Source organism: Falco naumanni, chromosome W (genome assembly GCF_017639655.2).
Source record: "Falco naumanni isolate bFalNau1 chromosome W, bFalNau1.pat, whole genome shotgun sequence".
In the NCBI taxonomy this organism is placed as follows: domain Eukaryota; kingdom Metazoa; phylum Chordata; class Aves; order Falconiformes; family Falconidae; genus Falco; species Falco naumanni.
Genome location: NC_054079.1, coordinates 10,260,562 through 10,285,280, shown reverse-complemented (window position 1 = coordinate 10,285,280; position 24,719 = coordinate 10,260,562). Strand labels below are relative to the sequence as shown.

General features: G+C 39.3%; 1 protein-coding gene across 3 annotated transcripts in view; it reads left to right on the top strand.

The window, feature by feature from the left end:
- Nucleotides 1–24,719, top strand: part of LOC121080341 (ubiquilin-1-like) — a 38,122-nt gene that overhangs the window by 5,323 nt on the left and 8,080 nt on the right. For 2 of the 3 annotated variants that reach the window (XM_040578281.1, XM_040578282.1), the window contains exons 2-8: nt 14,450–14,601; nt 18,299–18,414; nt 19,560–19,822; nt 20,643–20,801; nt 21,800–22,040; nt 22,575–22,717; nt 23,740–23,823. In XM_040578281.1, coding sequence (XP_040434215.1) covers nt 14,450–14,601; nt 18,299–18,414; nt 19,560–19,822; nt 20,643–20,801; nt 21,800–22,040; nt 22,575–22,717; nt 23,740–23,823 — 1,158 coding nt within the window. Of the gene's footprint in view, nt 1–14,449; nt 14,602–15,623; nt 15,727–18,298; nt 18,415–19,559; nt 19,823–20,642; nt 20,802–21,799; nt 22,041–22,574; nt 22,718–23,739; nt 23,824–24,719 lie in introns of those variants that run through there. The other variant, XM_040578284.1, reaches the window with a different exon arrangement.

The window sequence follows — 24,719 nt, the reverse complement described above, 5'->3', positions numbered from 1 at the left end:
CTATCATCAACCCAGGATAATACTGAAAAAAACCTTTCCATCCCAGGTAAAACACCAAGAAGTTCTTGCCATATACTGAAAATGGGAAAATATGGACATAGACCATATAGAGTCCCACTGTTCTACTAATTGGGTACCTTGGCCAGTTTCGTTACACTTCCATTTCATGATACTTCTGCTCACATTGGTTTTAAGTTGTTCATCATAAGAACACCATCCCACAGTCTTAAATCTCCCTATTTTAGTAAAAACATAATTTAACAATTTTTCACAATCCACCAGAATACCTGGAGTTTTCCACTGTTTTCTAATGACTTTCACTTGTTCATACCATTGAGTCACTGGCTTTTGTTCACAATAGGTGGTTTCATTTTTATGTTCCAGATTAGTCAAATTCATAGTTAAAATTCCCCATGGAATAGATCCACCTACTGCCCTCGGTATTGGCAAACAAGCAGTGATCTGCGTGACGTTTTGTAAATTGGCAAATTCTTTAGTCAATCCTGCCATCAAATTTTCCTCTGCCATTTGTTTGGGAATGTCAATCACTTGTTCTGTTTCTATTTGTCTTTTGTTCCTGTCCATCAAGCCAGCCCATGATCCCACCAACACTACCGACCAAAAGAAAATCCAAAAACCAATCATAACCTGATATGAAAAATTAGACATGTTTCAAAGTCAATTTTAAAGTCTCTGGGTGACGATTAACAATCTTCCACGGAGTAGGTGCTTTCTTCATGGTGCTTTCTTCACTCGAGTATAATGTATCCAAGCATCCAATTCTGCAATTTTGATAGCTGTAAAAGTGGTTAACAGTATCTGGAAAGGTCCTCTCCAGTGCTCCTGCAAAGGTTCGGAGGTCCAAGTCTTCACATAGACATAGTCTCCTAGTTGGAAATCATGCACTGAATTTTCCAGGGATAAAGGTCTATTCCAAATTACTGCACTCTAAATTGCAGTCAAAGTTTTTCCTAGAGAAAGCAAATAGTTATATACATCCTGCTTTCCTTTCACATGTATGTTCGGATTTGGTTCTAGAGACTCATATGGTTTTCCATATAATAATTCATAAGGACTGACTGAGGCTCCACTCTTTGGCTGTACCCTGATTCATAATAATGCCAATGGAAGTGCCTGAGGCCACTTTAAACTGGTTTCTTGACAAATTTTACTTATTTGTCGTTTCAAAGTTTGATTCATCCTTTCCACTTTCCCACTAGATTGTGGCCTCCAAGATGAATATAAATCCCAATTAATACCCAATGCTTTGCTAACACTTTGTACTACTTCAGCCACAAAGTGTGGACCTCTGTCAGAGGAAATTCCAATAGGAACTCCAAATCTTGGAATTATTTCTTGTAATAACCACTTTACAACCTCTTTTGCTTGTGTAGTGCGATAGGGAAGGGCTTCTGGCCATCCTGTAAAGGTATCAACCCCTACCAAGATGTACCGGTACCCATTGTATCTAGGCAACTCTGAAAAATCTACTTGCCAATAATCTCCAGGTTCTGTACCAGACTTCAGCCTACCCATTTGAACCTTTTTCTTAATTGTTGGATTATTTTTCAAACATACCTCACATTTTGCAGTTACTATTTTAGCTATTCCTAACATTTTAACTGATATTACTTGCTTTCGTAAAGATGTTACTAAAGCTTCTGCCCCCCAGTGACATTCTTGGTGTCTCATTTGAATTATCTCTCTCATCAAAAGAGGTGGAATTACTGCTTGTCTGTTAGGAGTTACCCACCATCCCGCTAAGTTTTTCTTAGCATTTAATAACTGACCCAATTTGTCATCTTCTGAATATCTCGGTTTTTCCCTAGGAAGGGTTACTGTTTTAGAAGGAATTATTGCCATTTGCGATGCTTGTTTCTTTGCTACCCTCTTTGCTGTTCTATCAGCTAAATTATTCCCAGCTATTATTTTTGTATTCCCTATCTGGTGTGCCTTACAGTGCATGATTGCTACTTGATCTGGCTTTTGAACTGCTTGTAATAATCGTAAAATTTCTGTTTGATGTTTAATGTTTGATCCTTGAGAGGACAATAACCCCCTCTCTTTCCACAAAGCCCCATGGACATGCACTACCCCAAAGGCATATTTTGAATCAGTCCAGATATTTACTCTCTTGTCTTTGCTTAGTTCTAAGGCTCAAATTAAAGCGATGAGTTCTGCCTTTTGGGCTGATGTGGTACTCGCCAATGCTCCTGCTTCTATAACTGTAGTCTCTGTTGTTACCGCATATCCGGCGTATCGGACTCCTTGTTCCGTAAAGCTGCTTCCATCAGTATACAATTCCCAGTCTGGTCGCTCCAATGGTACATCCTTCAGATCCTCACGACTGGAATAAACATACTTGATGGTAGCCAAGCAGTCATGTTCCAGTTGTCCTTCTTCCTGTATGGAACTTAAAAACACTGCAGGATTTACCAGGTTAGTTGTCTTTAGAATCACATCATCCTGTTCGGTCAATACCACCTGGTACTTCATCATCCGGCTGGGGGACAGCCAATGTCCCCCCTTCTGTTCTAGGACAGTTATCACCATGTGTGGAACATAGACTGTTATTGTTCTTCCCAAAGTCAATTTCCGAGCTTCTTGTATGAGCATCACTGTTGCGGCCACTGCTCGAAGGCAGTTTGGCCACCCTTTACTCACTGTGTCCAGTTGTTTAGAGAAATATCCGACTGGTCGTTTCCAGCTTCCTATCCTCTGGGTTAACACGCCCAGTGCAAGGTGTTGTCTTTCATGTACAAACAGCTGGAAATCTTTGGTTAGATCCGGCAGTCCCAAGGCAGGTGCAGACATTAAGGCACGTTTCAACTCTACAAAAGCCTTTTGCTATTGTGGGCCCCATACAAAGGGAGAGTTCTTTTGGGCCTCGTACAGCGGTTTAGCTATTAGCCCATAGTTCATGATCCAAGGTGACACCACCCAGTCATTCCCAAAAATGCTCTGAGTTCATGAATATTTCTCGGCTCAGGTATACCACAAATAGCTTCTTTGCGATTTCTTCCTAATTGTCGTTGTCCTTTTGAAATCTCAAAGCCGAGATATATCACAGTCTGGCAGGCTAGTTGGGCTTTCTTCCTGGATACCTTGTACCCATTTAGTCCCAGGAAATTCAAGAGGTCAATGGTCACCTGTATACAAGTAAATCTTTCTTCTGTAGCAATCAATATATCATCTACATATTGTAAAAGTAAATGCCCAGGTCTTGATTTATCCTGTTTCCAGATTTCAAGTTCCTTTGCTAATTGATTTCCAAAAATAGTTGGACTGCTTTAAAATCCTTGGGGTAATCTAGTCCATGTCAGCTGCATCTTTCGCCCAGTTTGAGGATTTTCCCATTCAAAAGCAAACAGTTTTCTGCTTCCCTTTTCCAAAGGTATACAAAAGAAAGCATCTTTTAGATCAAGCACTGTAAACCATTGATAAGTGTCCCTTAATGCTGTTAACAGTGTATAAGGGTTTGCTACTACAGGATAAATATCCTTAACTATTTGATTTACTGCTCTCAAGTCTTGTACCAGTCTATATTCGCCCAAAGGTTTTCTGACTGGTAAAATGGGAGTATTATACTCAGATTCACATTCTTCCAAAATTTTGTACTCCAAAAATTTATCAATCAGTTTCTTCAATTCCTGTCTCACTTCCGGTTTGATTGGATATTGTTTAATTCTCACTGTTCCTGCGCCTTCCTTCAAATCTATTTTAACCGGTTCTGCTAGTTTCAATTTACCAGGAATATTTGTTTCCCATACAGTAGGTATCACTGCCAAATCCACCTCCGGTGGAATTTCTTGTTCCTTTACCTTTTCTTGTATCATCAAGACTTCTCCCGTTTTTGACTCGGGTATTTTCAAAAAGAGTTCTCCTTCGTCAAAAACAATTTGTGCATTTAATTTGGATAACAAATCTCTTCCTAACAAGGGTACCGGATATTCTGGTACATACAAAAATTCATGTGTAATTATTTTATTTCCAAATTTCAAATCTATGGATTGTAGGAATGGCCTGTTTTCTTCTTTCCCTGTTGCTCCTTTTATATTGGCTGTTTTTGTTCCAATTTTTCCTTTACAAGTATTTAATACTGAAAATGTCGCTCCCGTATCTACTAAAAATTTAACTTCTTTATCTCCCAGCTTAATTTTAACCAGAGGTTCAGCTGGGCTCCCCTCCGGTCCCCTTCAGTCATCTAAAACCATTACTTTGGCAAGGTCGTGAGAAGCACTCCTGTTTCTGGGGCAGTCCTTTTTCCAATGTCCTTCCTCTCTACACAAGGCACACTGATTTATTCCTAAGAGGGTATTAAATTTCCGATCACCACAATTCATATACCCTCCTCGTCCATTAAATCCTCGTCCTCTTCCTCTGCCCCTTCCTCTATCTGCTGTTCCTGCCATTACTGCCAATAAATCTATTCTCCTTGATCTTCTTTCTTCCTTTTCTCTGTTATTATATACCCTCCATGCCACTTCCAACATTGCATTTAAACTCCTTGAATTCTCTCCTTCCAGTTTCTGGAGATTTTTCCTTATAGCTGGTGCCGATTGTCCCATAAAAATCAAAGCCAATTGTATCTGTGCTGCCTCTGTTTCCACTCTCAAATCAGTATATTTTCTGGCAGCTTCCTTTAATCTTTCCAAAAATGCTGAGGGAGATTCATTTTTATCTTGTCTTACTTCATATAATTTAGACCAATTTAGAGATTTAGGCATGGCATGTCTAATCTCATATAAAACCCATTTTTGATACCGTTTCAGTCTTACTCTATGTGTCACATTATTTGGATCCCACTGCGGATCCCCAGATGGAAAATTCAGTTCTATTGTTCCACCTGTTATTCCACTCATCACATCCAACTCTGCCTGTGTTTTCCCAGCTTTTAATACCATTTGTTTCTCTGTATCATCTAACAAATTATCCAAAATCACCTGTAAATCACTCCAGTCTGGATTCTGTGTTCTAATTATAGTATCTACCACCTTGCCCACTTTTTCAGGATCTTCTCTATAGTTTCCTGCTGCCTGTTTCCAAGTCATCAAATCCGTAGCTGTAAAAGGTACTTTCACATAGACTGGTCCATCACTACCAACTCCCTGTCGCAGGGGAGCTATTGTCTGTGTCTGTTGCCGAGTTCTCCGTGAAACAGGAGTATGAATTACAATCTCCGATAATCTCTCTCCCACATCTCCTGTTCCACTGCTATCCGGTTCAATCGCTGGTTCTTGTACCCTTAATTCTCGACCCTGATTCCTTTCTCTCCTAGGAGGGGATATATCTAACTCTGGTCCATTGTCACTCTCAATAACAATCCTTTTCTTCAAACAACCTTTCCCGATCTCACAAGTTGAACAACACTTTTTCACTTTCTTATTATCAGCTGTTATAGCCATTACAAAATTATCTCCAATAGTTAACTTACATTCCTCCTGCCAGTCTTTTCTTTGTCTCAAGTAAAAGAACAAATCCACATATGGCATTTCACTCCATTTCCCTTCCCTTTTACAGTGCAACATTAACTGCAGAATAGTGTTATAATTCAGTGTCCCATTCGTGGGCCACTTTTCCTGATTTTTCCAATATATATAGTGGCCACCAATTATTACAATACTCAATCATCTGGCTCTTTGGCAAATCGTCATATAAATCCCCCCAATGTGCCAACAAACATCCCAATGGAGAATTTTTTGGGATTTTATCATTTAACACAAGATTACCCATGCTTTTACTTTTAAACAACCGAGTTAACTTAGTTGCCATGGTGTAATTACTCACAGTACAATACACGATTATTCAACTCTGTCACTCCGATCCGCGGATCCACACTCCACACTCGCTTTCGTGCTCAATTATACGTCTCACCCTTACAGCCACACTCACACTTTCCCACAGCTACTTTAAACAAACATATAACACAATATTATACCTCTTAATTTTCTTCTTAATACACAAACTCACAAAACAACAGAAAAAACAAAACCAACTTCTAACTTCCTGTTAGAGGCACTACCTTAGAGAACACTATAGCATATAGTTTCTCTTGTTTCCACTTTTGTCCAACCCTGCAATAGCTTTCGCTTATATCTTACGGGCAGACGCCTAGGCTTCCACTTCCACAAGGATCCTTTTAGTCCAACCCTGCGCAGCTTTCACCGCGTCTGACAGGCAGACTTACTCAGTGGGACTCCAACCCACTGGTGGGACTCCATCCCACTCCTTACCATACAATTATTATAGTGGGACTCCTACCCACTTCCTCTAGTGCACTTACTCACTTACTTTAGTGGGACTCCCACCCACTTACTACAATTAAAAAAAGAAGTGTCTTACCCAAAAAATCCAGGGAACGTTGCGAAGAGCCTTATGGATTGGGGATCGATGGGAAACCCCGAGAAATCCTTGGTGCCGGCTGGAACCGATCAGGTCCCCGACTCCTCCGGTCTCCTTCAGCGAGGTCCCATCTGGGTCGCCAAAACTGTTACCAAAATCTCGGAATGAAGAACTTATCGACACCAATGTGATGTAGATAAGCAGACACTTCTTTATTGACGGCCGGGTGCGTGAGCGAGTCCTCTCGCGATCAACGCACACCAGGTCTCAAAATCAAACACCATATATAGAACTTATTCATACATATTCATTAATTATTCATGCATAATCATAACATTTCCCGTAAAGCATTTACATACTCTCCTCCTATATCCGATTCTGCGCAGTAGAGCTTAGAAAGGTCTAGAAATGGGTCTGGGGTACGATTTGGGTAGGTGGTATATGAGTCGGTGGTCGCGATCTCCCCCTGCCGGAATTACCTTTTACTAAAGTTCACGGTTTCTTGGCAGGCACCTACAAGCTGTTCCAGGCGACTCTCCCCAGTTCCCATTAATCTCATATTCTGACATTTCAATACACCTCTGCATACAGAAGACTGGTTAAGTACAAAGGAACCTTTCAAACCCTAAAGTTATTACCTAAGTTTTAACAATGGTTCCAGCCCCTTCTTCTAGCCTTGGTACAAGACGTACAGAAGATCTCATAGCAGCTTTTACTGTGCAGCTATAAGTTTCATTTAAAAATTTTTCTAATCCTTCTATATTTTAATTTTATTAAATGATTTTATAAAATCAATTAATCAAAGTCAATCAATCTTAACTTGTTAACAAATCGATAACACACTGGATTGTGTTGGGATTCTGTTGGTTGACAAGTGGACATCTGGTTGGAGTTCTTTGTTTAAAATTTGAATAAATATTATTCTTGAAACCTTAAATCCATAAACCCAGTGTTTCAGGTTTGTGCCTGGTTTTCACAATCACAAGTTGGCAGTTTTTGGCATATATGTATATATGTTAAGGAGAGCATTGGGTGATTTGATAGTGGAACATCTTTCCTAACTTCTGTATGCTTTTAATATTTCTTATAATGCTCTATTTCATAAGGGCAGCTTAATTTCAGTTCTTTTAACATAACCAGTTCTGTCTTCCCTGTAGTCCAGGGATTATTAAACAGTATGATCAAAAGAGGTTGGAATTAATATAGTCCAATCTGTACTACTTTTTCAGTATTACAATCTAGCTTTCTGTTGGCACTAAAGGAACATAAGTGCATGAATTGTTTAATACCAAAGTTAAAGCATTGGTTTTTTCTCTATCTTATGTCTCAGTGCACTGAAGCACATCATAGATACATTTGTGTGACTGTTTATGGAGTCAGCCTTGTAATATGCTCTGATTATTCACACTTCTTTGAAATAAAGAAACCCTGTTTGATTAACTATTCAACACTTAAGTAATTTTCTTTTTCTCAGAGTTTGGAAACTCTATGAAAAGTTATTTAGAACAATGGTAATTTGCTGTTTGATAGCATAGAAACCTTCAGAAGAAAGTATGTTGACTTCCCTGACAGTTGACTTAGATGCATCTTGAAAATATCAGCTATCTAACAGAGGTACTTGGCAAATGTTTTCTGATTGGCAGGTATAATAAAATATGAATACTTTTATTTAAATAATACTCTAAAGTCTCTTTTTTGCAGGTACTTTTATGCAGAGTGAGTTTCACTTTGATGTTTCAGTGTAAGGATTGTTGTAGTGGGTTGACCCTGGCTGGCTGTGAGGTGCCCACCAAGCCACTCCATCTCCCCTACTTAACTGCACATGAAAGAAAATATAACAAAAGGTTCATGGGTTGAGATAAGGACAGGGAAGACCACTCAGCAGTTATCATTACAGGCAAAACAGACTTGATTTGGGGAAATTAACATCCTACTCCAATTTGTTTGTAATAAAATGAGAAATAAAACTAAATCTTAAAACATCTTCCCTCCACCCTTCCCTTCTTCCCAAGCTCAACTTCATTCCTGAATTCTCTGTCTCCTCCCCCCCCAGCGGTGCAGGGGAAAGGGGAATGGGGGTTGCAGTCAGTTCATCACAGTTGCCTCTGCTGTTCCTTCCTCCTTACACTCTTCCCCTGCTCCAGCATGGGGTCCCACCCATGGGAAACAGTTCTCTGTGAGCTTTTCCAATATGGGTCCTTCCCATGGGCTGCAGTTCTTCATGAACTGCTCCAGTGTGGGTCTGTCCCACGGGGTGCAGTCCTTCAGGAATGGACTGCTCCAGTGTGGCTTCCCTTGCAGGGCCACAGGGCCTGCCAGGAGCTTGTTCCAGCATGGGCTCTCCACAGTGTCACAGCCTCCTTCGGGTGCATTCACCCGCTCTGGTGTGGGGTCCTCCACAGGCTGCAGGTGGATATCTGCTCCACTGTTAACTTCCATGGGCTGCAGGGGACAGCCTGCCTCACCATGGTCCTCACCGCAGGCTGCAGGGGAATCTGCTCCAGGTTCTGGAACACCTCCTCCCCCTTCTTCACTGACCTTGGTGTCTGCAGAGTTGTTGCTCTCACTTATTCTCACTCCTGTCTCCCAGCTGTTGTTGTGCAGCAGTTTTTATTCCTTAAATATGTTGTCACAGAAGTGTTACCACTGTCACTGACTGGCTCAGCTTTGGCCAGCAGCAGGTCCATCTTGGAGCCAGCTGGCACTAGCTCTATTTGGCATAGGGGAAGCTTCTGGCATCTTCTCACAGAAGCCACCCCTGTAACTCCATCTGCTACCAAAACCTTGCCATGCAAACCCAATACGGTAGTAGGTTATCAAAACATAGCTGTACTGCAAGAATTGCTATCTATACGTAATCCTTTTTGTATCCCTTTCCAATCTAAATTAATTGTTCCAGATTAGATTTGCTCAGTTTCTATCTGTAGTTTGTGAGGTTCTTTTACAGGGAAAGGAAGTGTTGCTAATCCCTCTTCTGAAGTCAAAGTATAGAGGACTGGAGTGGTTTGCTGAAGGTTGTCTGGAAGGAATAGAACTGGCTAGAACGTAAGTCCTCTTTTCACTAGAAAACACTACCTCAGTGTTTTCTTCTGGACTACTAGCTTTGTAAAGTCATCAAGAATTTGAATTTGTTTTTTGAAATAACTTTTTTTAATATATATAGATTTGTTTTGATTATGGAGATTTGAGGAAACAATTTGGTTGTGTGATTAGCATGCATAATTGGCAAGGACTAACTTCTAAGCACAGGAAGATAGTAATTGACAAGTCATGAAAGACTGAAAAGGCTTTTATAGAAGCATTATCTGGGTGAGCTTTCTAGCTATGCTTCATTTGTTGTAAACCATAGGCAGTGTCTAAAGCCCTGTCCTGTGTTCAAAACAGTTTGGTTTGGAAAGCGTCAACAATCTTGTTGCTTTCTTTTTGTCATCTAGATAATATTTTTCAAAGCAGTCACAGTTTTAGGAGCCTGTTTTACATTGGTTTTCAGTTGGAGTTGGATGTTTAATTCCTTGAGGCCTCTTTAGGACTGTTAATATAACTTTTTTTTAAAATGTGTTTTATATTAAACCAAGGTTGAGAGGAATTGGAAAGTATCTCTTACTTTTGTTTTCTTTCACAGCACTGTGTCATGTGAATGGGCATTAATGCTAGTATAGTTGCTGGTTTTGTTGGCATGCTTTGAGTTAGTACTAAGATTTTGAATTGTTATATGGCGGTAACGTCAAAAGATGACAGTTTGGATTTTAAGATTTTCTACTTTACCTAGGATAACTTTTTTTTTTTAATGGGACCTTCCTGTGCCAACTTATCAGATGGTAACAAGTTAACATTAACTAAATGGAAGGCATATCCTATGAGGAGAAGCTAAGGACTCTGGGTTTGTCTGGTTTAGAGAAAAGGAGGCTGAAGGGCAACCTCATTGCTCTCTACAGCTTCTTGAGGAGGGGAAGTGGAGTGGGAGATGCTGATCCCTGGTATCCAGCGACAGAACACGTAGGAATGGTTCAAAGTTGTATCAGGGGAGGTTCAGACTTGATATTAGGAAACATTTATTTACAAAGAAGGTGGCCAAACACTGGAACAGGCTTCCTAGAGAGGTGATTGATGCCCCATGCCTGTTGGTGTTTGAGAGGCATTTGGGCAACACCCTTAATAGCATGCTTTAACTTTTGGTCAGGCAGTTGGACTAGATGATCATTGTAGGTCACTTCCAACTGAACTATTCTAATGTTTAAAGTATGGATCTGCTCTGCAAAGTGACTGTACAGAAGTGTCTCCTTTTTAGTCAGCTGTTCTACTTCATGTGTATACAAAGATATTGGCTTTGTTCATGACAAAATGTTTACTAGAATTCTCAGCTACGAGTGCAAGTTGGTTTCTCTTTGTTCCTCCTCCCCCCCCCCCCCCCAACTATGCATTGACAGACTGAATCACCTATGCATGTCAAAAACCTTCGGGGTGGTCAAGTTGAGCAGATGTAATAAGTTCTAACTTGACTTGTGGTGCCTGTTCTGTTACTGTGGAACAAAAGAGCAGAGTTCTGTTAAGAGTATTGGGTTTTAAGATCATGTGAACTTGAGGATATTTGGTATGGAGATCATTGAGTGTGTAAACAAGTGGTGGAGTGCTGCTAAAAACATTCTCAGGGTAAAAACCCTATACTGTTCCTGTCCTTAAAAACAAAAAACCCAAACTCCAACAAACCAACACCATGCAAAGAAACCCAAAAATGGGGAGGGGGGCGAGTTCTTAATAGAAAGAAGTTAACTGAAGGTGAAATGGTAATGCAGGCAAGGGCCTTCAAGACTAGTTTGAGATCTGCTCTAATTCATGTGAAATTGACAAGTTTTTATGCTTTTAGGAGACCATGACCTTGAATTAATTAATTTCAGTTATTGTGGTTTTTTTCATAGGGAAACTAGGCCTCTGTCCATCTACATGATAATCTTGTGTTTCTGTCTTAATGCCCCTGTGTTTTATTCCCACTGATGCCCCAAACTATTATGTCTAAAATTGATGTGACTTTTTACATTATTGTTATTGTATTCAGTTACTAGAGCAGTACAATTAACTGGCTTCTGTGAACATTAAGTGCTAGGTATGGAGAAACATTACTTTTCTAGAATTTCAAGCCCTTTTTTATGTTTCAATAAAATTGAACATGTTTGTGATATTGTAATGGCTAGTACTATTGCAATGAAGTCAAGCTTGAATTTTTGAACAGTAAAACAAATTGGCTAAAAGTATTGTAGTATCTACATGTTAATAAAAAGGGAAGAGTTAGTGCAGTAGGAGAATTAGATGGAAATGTTCATCATTCCTAGCCAGCTGGCAAGACTTTGAAATTGACCTGCTTCTTGTTTCCCTAAGTGCCAAGCTATTATAAAGCATTATATCTAATTTACTGGTAGTGCTATCTAGTTCAGTTGTACAAATTGAAGATTTAACTACTCCAAAGATTCTTTTCTCACAACTGCCTTAATGTGTATGAATTTGCATTGTTGTCTCCTTTCCCTTCATTTGCTGTTAATTGCTTAAGTTTAATTTGGACACTGAGATGATGCGTACAGGTTTGACACTTAAAGTTCCATTTAGGGTAAAGAAAATTGAGCTAGTTGTCTTCACTGCTCACATCTAACAGTTTCCAGAGTCTATGCCGTTTTCATTTTCATTGCCATGGCACTGGAGCACCTCATTCCCTGAACTTTGTTACCAGTAAAAATGGTGGAGTCCTATAAAAACTACACAGATAAGACCTGGGGGAATAAGAATATAATTGGTAGTCATTACTCTTGTCCTTTCGCTGTTTGAATTTAAATAAAGATTTGGGGTGTCGTCCCCCCCCCCCCCCTCCATTTGCTACAGGGGAATGATCTTGCATTTTAGTGAAGGTTAACATTGAGAGATGAAGAATAATGAAGAGGAATCTTTGCCCACAGAGGATGATAAAAAGTCTTCTCTTCCATCCTCCCCAACTTTATTTTGCAATACAACCACTAGTGATTTGTGTCAAACTTCAGCATAGGGCTAATATTCTTCCAGTATTGGCAGAGATTGGATGATGCTGAAGACTGAATTGTATTATTTTTTTGGTATTTTCTTTTTTCAGAAGCAACATATTAGATACTGACAATTTAAAACAAAAAAACCCCCACACTTGTATTAAAAATGGTTTTCAGAATTCTTTTGGACAGATACATAAATGATTCTCTAACCTCTGCCTCAGCAAAAAGTGTGCTGTAGATGTGTGTTCTGGTTTCAGCTGGGATGGAGTTAATTTTCTTCTTAGTAGCTGGTGCAGTGCTGGTTTTGGGTTTGGTGTGAGAACAATGTTGATAACACACTGATGGTTTTAGTTGTTGCTGGGTAATGTTTATACTAAGTCAAGGACTTCTCAGTTTCTCAGGCCTTGCCAGCAAGATGGCTAGAGGGGTACAAGAAATTGGGAGGGAATACAAGCTAGAACAGCTGACCTGAACTAGCCAAAGAGGTATTCTGTACCATGAGACATCATGCTGAATATATAAACTGGGAGGGGGGGATTGGCCTGGGCAGGAGGATTGCTGCTCGGGGACTGGTTGGGCATTGGTCAGTGGGTGGTGAGCAGTTGTATTGTGCATCACTTGGTTTTCCTTTTCCCTTTGGGTTTTATGCCTCTCTCCTTCTCCCTTCTTTTTGTTACAATTATTATTATTTACTTAAGAACAATTTACTAATTGAAATAATCTCAACCCACAAGTTTTACCTTTTTTCCCCGATTCTCCTCCCCATCCCTCTGAGGGGGGTGGAGGGGGAGGGAGGGAGGGAGCGAGTGGCTGCATGGTACTTGGTTGCCGGCTGAGGTTAAACCGTGAGAAATGGCTTCCTAAAATGGTTGCAAGTCTAAATGTTACTAGTATAAAGGTTGACTTAAAAGATGTTTCTCTGAGAACTGGAACCAACTCTGTATGAGCAGACTTCTAACTGACCAAATATTACCTTTACCCAGGCACAAAGATTTGTTACCTCTGTTGTGTCTCAGGCTCGTGTTTTTTTTTTGATCTGTGTTATTTCTTTCTATACTATAAACCTTTTTGGTTAGGAACTTGCTTTCAGAGTATAATATAGTGACTGACTCATAATCTTGCAATTACTTACTATTAAATAATTGGGGTTCCTCTATGAAAGTTCACGAAGATGTTTGGAATAGGATTTTTTTAAAAATTAAGTTGGTCATACTACTTGAAAAATGTTAAATACTGTGAACTTCTGGAGGGATTCCCAACTGCCTGAGATCCTTTCAGAAACGTTTAGTCTACTGACTAGTCATGTTGAATAAATTGATTCAGTTTTCTTATATTAGCCTTTTTACATTTTGTGAGCTAATTGTTTCTTCTGTGAGAGTACTTTTATAGAAAATAATGAATCTCAGTCAAAGCGTAATGTGCTGGTTAATGGTTAAGAAGGAAGGAAGAAATAAAATTGCTTTTCCAGGTTCAGTTGTTTTAATGAAGGTTTGATTTCACAGTCAACTGAAATGCCATGGGCTGGAAGGACATTTCATGTAGCTGTTGTGAGTTGGATGAGAGAGCAGAGCCACCTAAGAAATAATTTTTGACTGTATGGAAAGGATTGTTCATTTTGACATGTGAAAGGTAGCAGTAATATGTCCAAGAAGAAAGGATTCTGCTCCTTTCAGTGCCTGCACAAATGTGGACTGAATTAACATGTGTTGTTGTATCCTCAGTATGTCAGCAACGGATGGTTTCAATGGCATGTGTACTACTACATATTTATTGCATCATGGGTATGTGCCTGACTGAAATTAAGGTGTAGTCTTTAAGCAGATGCCAATTTTTTTTGATTGCCAGCTATATACTTAGTGATCTAGATATGAAACATTTTAATTGTACAGAAAAAGAATTACTTGATTTCCTATCTTCCTTTGGATAAAAAGAAAGTTGAGATAACTTAGTGAAGTGTTTCTAGGTTGTATAAAGTGAAACATATTGTGCAAGTGGATTAATATAATAAATATGAGCAAAATAGTTCTTCCTGAAATTATAAAAAACCTAATAGTTCAGTATTCAATTACATAACTATATAATATTAAACTTTTGTTTAGTTCAAGGAAGAAATCTCTAAGCGTTTCAAGTCCCACACTGATCAGCTTGTTTTGATATTTGCTGGAAAAATTTTAAAAGATCAAGATACTTTGATTCAGCATGGGATTCACGATGGACTTACTGTTCACCTGGTCATCAAAACACAAAACAGGTAACCTGACTGATGAGCAGTTGTCTCTTATCTCTTAAGTAGTAAAAACCTTCTTAATTCCTAGTGTGTTAGCTTTCTGTTGGGCAAACCTAGGTTTGACTAAAATGTATTCAAAAGCAGTACAAATACCCCTGCTATTGAACAAGAGAAGCAACCCAAATTCTGTAAGATTGTGTCTCTGGATATCATACGTATGCCTTTTGAAAGTTAATGTTATCCTCTAAAATGAGCCATTACTGTTAAATCACTTGAATCTGCTCCTTAGTTACAGTAGGTGCAGAATAAATCTGAAGATAATCTGAACAGTCCCTGATCTGTTTCACTGCATGGTAGCACCCATGCTTATGCCCCTGCAGTAAACAGGTGTGGCAAGCATATGAATTGTGCAAGCAGCCTTTAGTGCTTGTGCTAGTTTATGATGGCGTTAACTTTGTGTAACTAAATTGTTGCCATACTCTTACAGTCTTAAAGAACGTTGAAATTCTGAAATTAGTCTTGTGATGAAATAAGACTTTAACTTAACTTTATTTTCAGTGGGGTGTCCTACTAAAAGTGTGGTATGGAATAAATCCTGTATTACAGATCTTGATAGCCTTCTCTTCTTTAAGCCCCAGCATGGAATTAGTAATATTTGAGGGGGTAGGAGTACATCAGGATCCCTAAAGCAACATAAGGACTGAAAAAACAATTCATTGACAGGCATTCCAGGAATAGGATGAAAAGGTGGTAATGGTTACAGCAATGCCCATCCGTTTTCTTAATGTTAGAAACTATTGTTCTGAAGAAGCGATGAGATTATAGATGTCTGAGAATCGCAGGTTGGTTGAGGTTGGAAGGGACCTCTGGAGGTCATCTGGTCCAACACCCCTGCTCAAGCAGGGCCGCCTAGAGCCAGTTACCGAGGACTATGTCCAGATGGATTGTGAATATCTCCAAGGAGGGAGACTCCACAAGCTCCCTGGGCAACCTGTTCCAGTGCTCAGTCACCCTCACGGTAAAAAAAAATCTTTCCTTATGATCAGACAAGAACCTCCTGTGTTTCACTGTGTGCCAGTTACCTCTGATCCTATCACTGGGCACCACTGACAAGAGCCTGGCTCCGTCGTCTTTGCGCCCTCCCTTCAGGTATTTATATACATTGATAATATCCCTGCCCTTAGCCTTCTCTTCTCCAGGCTAACCAGTTTCAGCATTCTCAGTCTTTCCTCATATGAGAGATGCTCCAGTCCTTTCATCATCTTTGTGGCCCTTCATTTGACTCTCTTCAGTATGTCCATGTCTTGCATGTACTGGGTAGCCTGGAACTGGACACAGGACTCCAGGTGTGGCCTCAACAGTGCTGAGTAGAGGGGAAGGATCACCTCCCTTGATCTGCTGGCAACATTCTTCTTAATGCAGCCCAGTATACCATTCACCTTTGCTGTGAGGGCACATTGCTAGCTCATGTTCAACTTGGTGTCCACCGGGACCCCCAGGGCCTTTTCTGCCAAGGTGCTTTCCAATTGGGTGGCACCCATCATATATTGGTGCATGGGATCATTCCTACTCAGGTGTAGGACTTTTCGCCACTTCCTCTTGTTGAAATGCACGAGGTTCCTGTCATCCCATTTCTGCAGCCTATTGAGGTCCCTCTGGATGGCAGCATGGTTGTCTGGCCAGACTCCTCCCAGTTCTGAGACATCAGCAATCTTGCTGAGGGTATACTCTACCCCATCATCCAGATACGGCCCCCCCAGGGTCCTCAATCCGGCCCCCGGTATTTACAGACACACACACACACACACACCCCCGCTGGGGGTTGGGGGGGGAAACCAAGCAGCTGCAGATGACTTCCTGCTACTTCATCCGCGCGCCGGCCCCCTCTTTAAAAAGTTTGAGGACCCCTGATCCAGATCATTAATGAAGTTAAACAGGACTGGACCCAGTATTGACCCCTGGGGTACTCTGCTAGTTCCTGACTTTCAACTAGACTTTGTGCCACTAGTCATCCCCCTCTGTATCTGGCCATTCAGCCAGTTTTCATTTTGCTCCAGTCCCTACTTCATCAGCTTCTCTAGGAGGATCTTATGGGAGACAGTGTCAAAGGCCTTCCTGAAGTCCAGGTAGAAATTATCCGCTGTTCTCCCCTCATCTACAGGGCAAGTCATTTGATCACAAAAGTTTATCAAGTTGGTCAAGCATGACTTCCCCTTGGTGAATCCATGCTGCCTTCCCAATGGCTTTCATGTCCTTCCTGTACCTGGAAATAGTTTCCAGGATTAGCTGCTGTATTGCCTTCCTAGGAAAGAAGGTGAGGCTGGATGGTCTGTAGTTCCCTGGGTTTTCCTCCTTGCCCTTCTTGAAGATAGGAGTGACATTTGCTTTTCTCCAGTCCTTGGACACTTCTTCCAGTCACTATGATGAATCAAAGATTATTAAGAGTGGCCTCATGATGGTATCTGCTGGTTTCCTCAGCCCTCCTGGGTGCATTCTATCCAGGCCTATGGACTTATGTATGTACAGTTTGCTTAAGTATTCCGTGATCTGATCCTTTTCTACAAAGGGTATGTCTTCCTTGCTCCAGACTTTTCCCCTGGTCTCAGGGGCCTAGTATTCCTGAAAAAGTCTTGCTAGTAAAGACTGAGGCAAAGAAGGCATTCAGTATTTCAGCCTTTTTGGTTTCCTGTGTACCCAGGTCCCCTGTCTCATTAAGCAGCAGTCCCACATTTTCCCCGAGTTGTCTTTTTGTCTCCTATTTACTTATAGAAGCCCTTCTTATTATCTTTGACATCCTTGGCCAAATTCAATTCCATTTGGGCTTTGTCTTTCCTAACTCTGTATAAGAAAGAGAGACTCGGACAATGTCTTTGTATTCCTCCCAGTTTACCTGTCCTTGTTTCCACTTTCTGTATACTTTCTGTTTGAGTTTGGTCAGGAAGATATCTAGAGATAATAGTTTATTTTTTATTTATTTTTAGAAATAATAAAAATGTAAATTAAGATTCTGAAGTATGATACTGTTCCTGTATTAAATATCATTATTACATTATATTAAATGCCATACCTTGTGCACTGGGTCTGGCTTGTAGGGGGGTTTACTTTCTTCATAGCAGCATGTATGGTGCAGTGTTTTGGATTTTTCACCTAACAGTGTTGATAACACACAGATGTTTTAACTATTGTTGAATGAACAGTGCTCGCACAGTATCAAGGCCTTCCTCCTCTCTTTCTTGCTTTGTGCCCATTCCCCCCCCCCCCCCCCCCCCCGAGAGGGCTAGGGTTGGGAAGGGGACACAGCTGGGACAATTGAAACAAGCTGACCAAAGATAGTGCATACCATATCATGTCATGCTAATCAATAAAACTGGGGGGGGGGGGGGGGGGGGATGATACGGGGACGGATGACAACACATGACACTTTTCCAAAGTAGCTGGTGTCACTTGGAGACTGACTGGACATTGGTCTGCTGGTGGGAGGTGGTAGGCAGTTGCCTTTGTGTCACTTGTTTGGTTTGGTTGTTTGGTTTTTTCCTTACCTATTAAACTGTCTTTATCTCAACCCATGAGTTTTTCTTACCTTTGCCCTTCCAGTTCTCTCTCCCATCCTGCCTGGGGTGGGGGGAAAAGACATTGTAACTGGGTGGGCTTTTAACTGGCTGGGGTCAACTTGCCACACCTTGTTCAACTTTGTATATTTTTTTTAACTTGCTTTTTATAGATTACAAGATCATCCAGGTCAACAAACACACACCACTGGCAGTATTGCTACCACATCAATATCAAGCAATAATACCTCAACACCAACTTCAACAAACAGTAACTCTTTTGGCTTGGGTAAGAATATTTGTGAGGTAATATGGTGGGTATCTTGGTTTCAGGTAAGCATCCCTGGAGCTTTATTCTAATGTAAATGGGACTAAAAAAAAAATAATCACTGATTACAGAAATCAGTGGTATTGGTTATAATTTTCTGATCAGTAAGTTATCAGAGGTAAGTTATTTCCTTAATTTTTATGTACAGAACTTCAGGCTTGTGCTGTTTCATCTTCAATAGTAAGGTGCCACTGATCTCATATTCTGGCACTACAGGTAATTAAACTTCCAGTCTCCTCCTCTTCCTTAACAGTGCATTTGAACTGGCCTGAAGAGAGTATTGAAGTTGGACCCATAGCATTATGACTTGGAACGGAAGTAACAAAGTTACTCTTATCCTGCAAACCAGTGTTTCTCAGGTTCTGAGTCTGATTGCATTATCAGTCCTCTCTTTCAGAAATAGACACAGAAGTCTATTGATTTAAAAATATTCTCTTTCCATAGTTACTGGGTTTTTTTTATTCATGCTCTTTAATTATTTGCTTTCTTTTTTAAAAAAAAACAAACCAAAAAACCTGGAAAAACTATATTAAGCAATTGCTTTTTTAAGTTGTAAACAGTTCTCCAGACTGACTAGTACCTTCTAAAAATGTGAAACTTTTGTGTCTTCTGAACTCTGCAAAGGAGGGGAATTTAAAGCATTATTAGTTCTTGTATCAGCAAAAAGAAGAGCTCTCTTCTTTGTTTAGAAATGAGGGTATGCATCATATTAAGAGATTCCTCATGGCAGTGGTTTGTCTGCCTTGTGGCAGTGGTCTGTCTATAAATTACAAATGTATTGGAAAGTGTTGGGAATTAACCTGAGGCCCCAAAATTCAAACATCCCTTGTACCTCAGCTATAGTAAAGTAGACAAAAAGCTGTTAGAATTGTAACAAGTTATATTTCAGAATGCAGTTTGAATTTCTAGGTGTCTTGTTACGTAAAGCAAACTCTTAGTGGATGACTCAATAGCCTTGCAAAGACAGAATTTCCATTGAGTTTCATTATTTTGAAGTGTGGGTTATGTTTATGTATGTTGTACTTAAAAAGAACCTGGATGTGTTCAGAAATATACTAGAAGCTGAAAGTTTAATTATTTTTTTTTTACTTTTTTTCTTCTTAAAGGTGACCTTGGTAGTTTGGCAGGCCTGGGTAGCCTGGGCTTAAATGCATCAAACTTTTCAGAGTTACAAAGTCAGATGCAACGACAACTTATGTCCAACCCAGAAATGATGGTTCAGATAATGGAAAATCCATTTGTTCAGAGCATGCTTTCAAACCCTGACCTGATGAGGCAGTTAATTATGGCTAACCCTCAAATGCAGCAACTGATACAGAGAAATCCAGAAATCAGTCACATGCTGAATAATCCAGATATAATGAGACAGGTATGTAGACAGATCTCTAAGTTCGTGACCTTTGATTATACTGTAACTGAACAAAAGAGCAAGAATTGGATATGCTTAGATGAGTGCCAAAATATTGTTGAGGAATTTAGGCTTGTTAGACAATCTGTAAAAGGTCACTATAGGAAACTGATTTTTTTTTTTTTTTATTTCTATCTGCTGGGGTCTGAAATAAGCTAATTTATTTAAAAAATGCAGTACAGTTTTGAAAGATGCTGAAGACTGTATAATCATATCTTCCAAATTTAGAGTTGGATGCCACTTGGAATCTTCTGTTTAGTCAACAGTGAGTTTAAATCTATAAAGTAATAATTCTCAAAAATACTGCTTATTTCTAGTTTATGTAACTGTGGGTACTTTTGATTGCTTCTAAAGTTGTGTTATGTAAGGTATGCCTTATGTGGTAGAAGGCATCAAGAAACAAATGGAGGCTTTAGAAAATTAACACGATCTTAAAAAATAAATATCTTATAAACTGAATGCTGTACTGTAGAAATAGTAGTAATATATTGTGTTGAGAAGAGACAAGAAAGAACAGGATGGTACATTCAAGGGTTTTTTTCTTCTGTTTAGTTAAAGCTTTCTGACTCAGCCAGCATACTGACAGTTGTGGCAGAATGTTGGCTAAATATCAAATTCTATTGACTCCCCTCCCACTAGGCTGACATCTTGACTTGGCTTTAATCCTAACTTCAAATGGAGTTAGACATTATTAACTGAGATACTGTTAAATGCTGATGCTTTCACTTTAGAATGGATTTTTTTTTTCTAATAATACAAATTAAATGTTCTACTTCATTAGACACTGGAACTTGCTAGAAACCCTGCAATGATGCAGGAAATGATGCGAAACCAAGACCGAGCCTTGAGCAACCTTGAAAGTATACCAGGTGGCTACAATGCTTTGCGACGTATGTACACAGATATTCAGGAGCCAATGTTGAATGCAGCACAGGAACAGGTGAGAAATGGTTGTAGGGGCCACTGAAAGTAAATGTTCTTTGGTTGGTTGGTTTTTTGTTTGATTTTGGTGGGGTTTGAAATTTTTTTTTAAATGAAAGAAATAATTAACTTTGCATATGTGTACTTGACAAAACTTAATTTCTTGAAGTCAGTGTGGCTTGTTCCTATGCTCTTTTAAATTTGAAGGAATAAAGATTGTTTTGTGAGTTTGATAAGCTATGTTAATGTTAATTTTTTGTTATATTGTGGCAATTGAGGCACAGACTTTGCAAGGATGGTGAAGCAAAGACCTTTATTGTTAGTTAGTTACAGCTTTTATAAGTTTATACTCTGCACATGTGCTTTATTATTGGTCAAACTCTACTGTCCACACGCCCAGCCGTTGTTCACTATAGGCTACTCTCTGCTGTTCATGCTGTTTCCTTATCTTCTAGAGGTGAGATCACATTCCTCTTTTGTCTCTGTTTCATCCAGGTTTCTTCTCATACTCCCTCAAAGTTATTTACTACTTTGCTGCAGGATCACAGCTGCACATTATCAATGTCAAACAACCCACTGTCTCCATACTCTATATTATATATATTCTAAATTGATGTATAATTCTTGGATTTATAAAATTCCTGAGGTCCAGGAAAATTTAGTGTGTTTAGTAACTTGGAACCTAAGGTGGGAAGAAAAAAGGCTTTGAAATTTTTCTAAGTTGGAAACCACTATGCGCGATATCTTACTGTGCTCAAAGCGCTAGTGTAGTAGCAAACGCTGTGTTTAAAATGAGGGGTGATTATCTCCAAGAACAACAAAATAAGTTAATATCTCTTTCAATGTTGGTATTTTTTCAGAATATTAACAATGGCTTATTTTAAGACAGGGATCATAATTGATTAAGAGCCATCAACATTTATCTTCATGTATAATTTTGGAAACGTACTTGCCATTTGTAGCAGACTTAAAAATAGTTGACTAACAGATGATATGTGTTTGTTTCTCCTTCTGTAGTTTGGAGGTAACCCATTTGCCTCCTTAGTAAGCAATGCATCATCAGGAGGGGACAGTCAGCCATCTCGTACAGAAAATAGAGATCCTCTACCAAATCCCTGGGCTCCTCAGTCCAGCTCTCAGAGTTCCACAAGTACCAGCACCAGTGATGAGAGCAGTGGCAGTAGTGATGTTGGAAATAGCACCTCTGCTAGTATGGGACAGAGCTCAACTATACCAAATTTGGGACCTGGACTAGGAGGTGTGGCTTTTATTGCAATTGTATATATTTGCAAATATTCAGGAGTTTGCTGAAATGATTCTCTTATTAGAAAGAGATGTTTTGATTCAAAGTTTGTATTGCTGTTTATTTCCATTGATATTAGTCAAATGTTCCAAGTCGTCCATAGAAGAACAAACATGAAACGTAAACCAAGAGTACTAACAATACTTGTGTACTGCCTTAAAATAACAGAAGTAGGGAATCTGTAGGTGAACGATGATGATACTTTTTTCTGTCTGGAGACAAACAGGAAAACAGCTAATGTAGATACTTAGTGGGACTGCTTATTGGATATGACCTCTGGCTTAACTTGTTTCTAGGGCAGATGCATCTGTGTGAGCAGAACCACGCTGAGATATATTTAAGGGGCTAAAGCTCGTTAAAAAAACCCAAAACCCATCAACACCCTCCCCCAAACCACACATTTGTATCCCAGTTCTAGGCAGTCTAATTACTTTAGTAACAATCTTGACTATAATCAAAGTGACCTTGTGACCTTTTACTTTTTTAAAGTTGGTATGTTCAACACACCAGGAATGCAGAGCTTGTTACAGCAGATAACGGAAAATCCACAACTTATGCAAAATATGTTGTCTGCACCATATATGAGAAGCATGATGCAGTCATTGAGCCAGAATCCTGATCTTGCAGTACAGGTAAATGCTTTTGGTGTAGCAATGTGTTGTGTGCACTGAAGTGAAAAAAGGAGTTGAATTTATGATACAGTTATATTTACAATACAGAGTAATTGTGCTTGTCTGTTGTGAATGGTCCAGTTTTTAAAGTATGTTAATGCCTGACTTATTGAAATTATTACCATAGTTACCTTTAGCAATCTGTTGCAGTAAGTTTCAATTTCTAGTTGGACATCATGTCAGGCATTCTCTTGTAACAACTTGTAAGTTTGTGTATGTTTCATATAGCCCTATAATTTTGTGGCCTAGCATAAGAACCAAATAAATAAATGCTTTGATTATAAATTAAGGTAGATGTGCTAGTAAATAAATACCCACCCTAGCTTGGGAGGACAGAAGTGGTAGGGAAGGAGTTGATGCCATATCTAGCTGTTATTCTGGCTTTCATTTTTCATCTGTGATCCTTGCTCACAATAAAAGTGCTGATACTTAATGCCATTTTATAAATGGTATTGTAGAAGTGCTTTCCAATTTTACTTACAGCAATAATATCCAAAGTCAAATCTTGAACTGAGATAATAAGTGTTTAATATACAAAGATAATATTAACTGGAAAATATCCCAGGCTTTTTGCAGATGATGTTTACAGGGAAACCATCACACCTGTAGTGGAGGTTGACCAGAAAGGGCTTTTCTTGTTGCATAAATGAGGTTGCTTTCGTAAGGATCTGGCAAGGATAAACTTCAAAAGTTTAACACACACCCCCAAAACCCACAACAAAAAATACACCCAAAAATACCAAACAAAAAAAACCCCAACTCCGCACCACCAATTATTTCAGTCAGTTTTCAGGCTGGTGGTTTGTTGTTTCAGAACAAGTTTTGGTCAAAGGAGAAGTGGGAGATAATAGTCTATGATAACCTCAGAGAAATTATCTTGTTATTTGATTCATATATGGTAAATAGTTGTCTTAAAATCCACTCTAGTATTTACTTTTTGATCTACTGCTTGATCTATGATGATAAATGTTTTTGTTCCATAGATGATGTTGAATAATCCTTTATTTGCTGGAAATTCTCAACTTCAAGAGCAAATGAGACAACAGCTTCCTACTTTCCTTCAACAAGTAAGATGAGATACTAAGTGTTGTTAATAAACGTCCGTCGTTCATTCAGCAAGCAATTTTTGCAATAAACTGGTGCCTTTCCTTGATTTCTCTTAAAGCTAGACTCTTATGTGTATTCTCATTAGCTTTAGACACTGAGTTGCATTATCCCTTGATTTATCTTTTCATCCCTTTCAAAAATTAAATCTGGCTTTTAGTGGATTTTTTTTGTCTGTGACTAGCACAACTGCTTTGATTTGCTGTTGTGTCTTTGCTTAGAAGAAATGACTTGTTCTTACTGTGCAACAGCCAGAGAACACCTGTTTCCTACATGATTTCTTTTTACAAATTAAAGAAAGATTATTACTTATCCCACTACTAACATAAGCTTTTACGGTACTTTTCTTGTACCTCCTCCACCCTGCCCTGGTTGTTCGGGGTAAAGAAATCTTAGACATGCCTTAAAAGAGGCAAGTCATAAGCTAATTCAAAAGTAGTGGAGTGGGTTCTGAAGATATTTGACTGTAAACATTGCCTTACCACCAGCTTTCCCTCTTACACCACTGTGGTTGTAGCCCCGGTATTTGCTTTATCTTAACCATCACAGTGTATACTGGGACTGTGTCCTTTAAATAGGACTAAGCAAAATTTTTAGGAATTTAAAAATTTAATCCAGTGCATGAGTTCCATCATTAGGCACTCCTTAAAAATCAAAGTAAATATGTGTGTTTCCAGGATCTCATTGCAAGTAGACAGTGTTATGAGTAAAATAAATAACAAGATGGATTCTATGCCATTGATAATTGCCAAATGCTCTAATCTATCTAGATCCCTCTGCAAGGCCTCTTGTCCCTCAAGAGAGTCACCAGCACCTCCCACCTCAGTATCATTGGCAAACTTGCTAATGGTGCATTCAA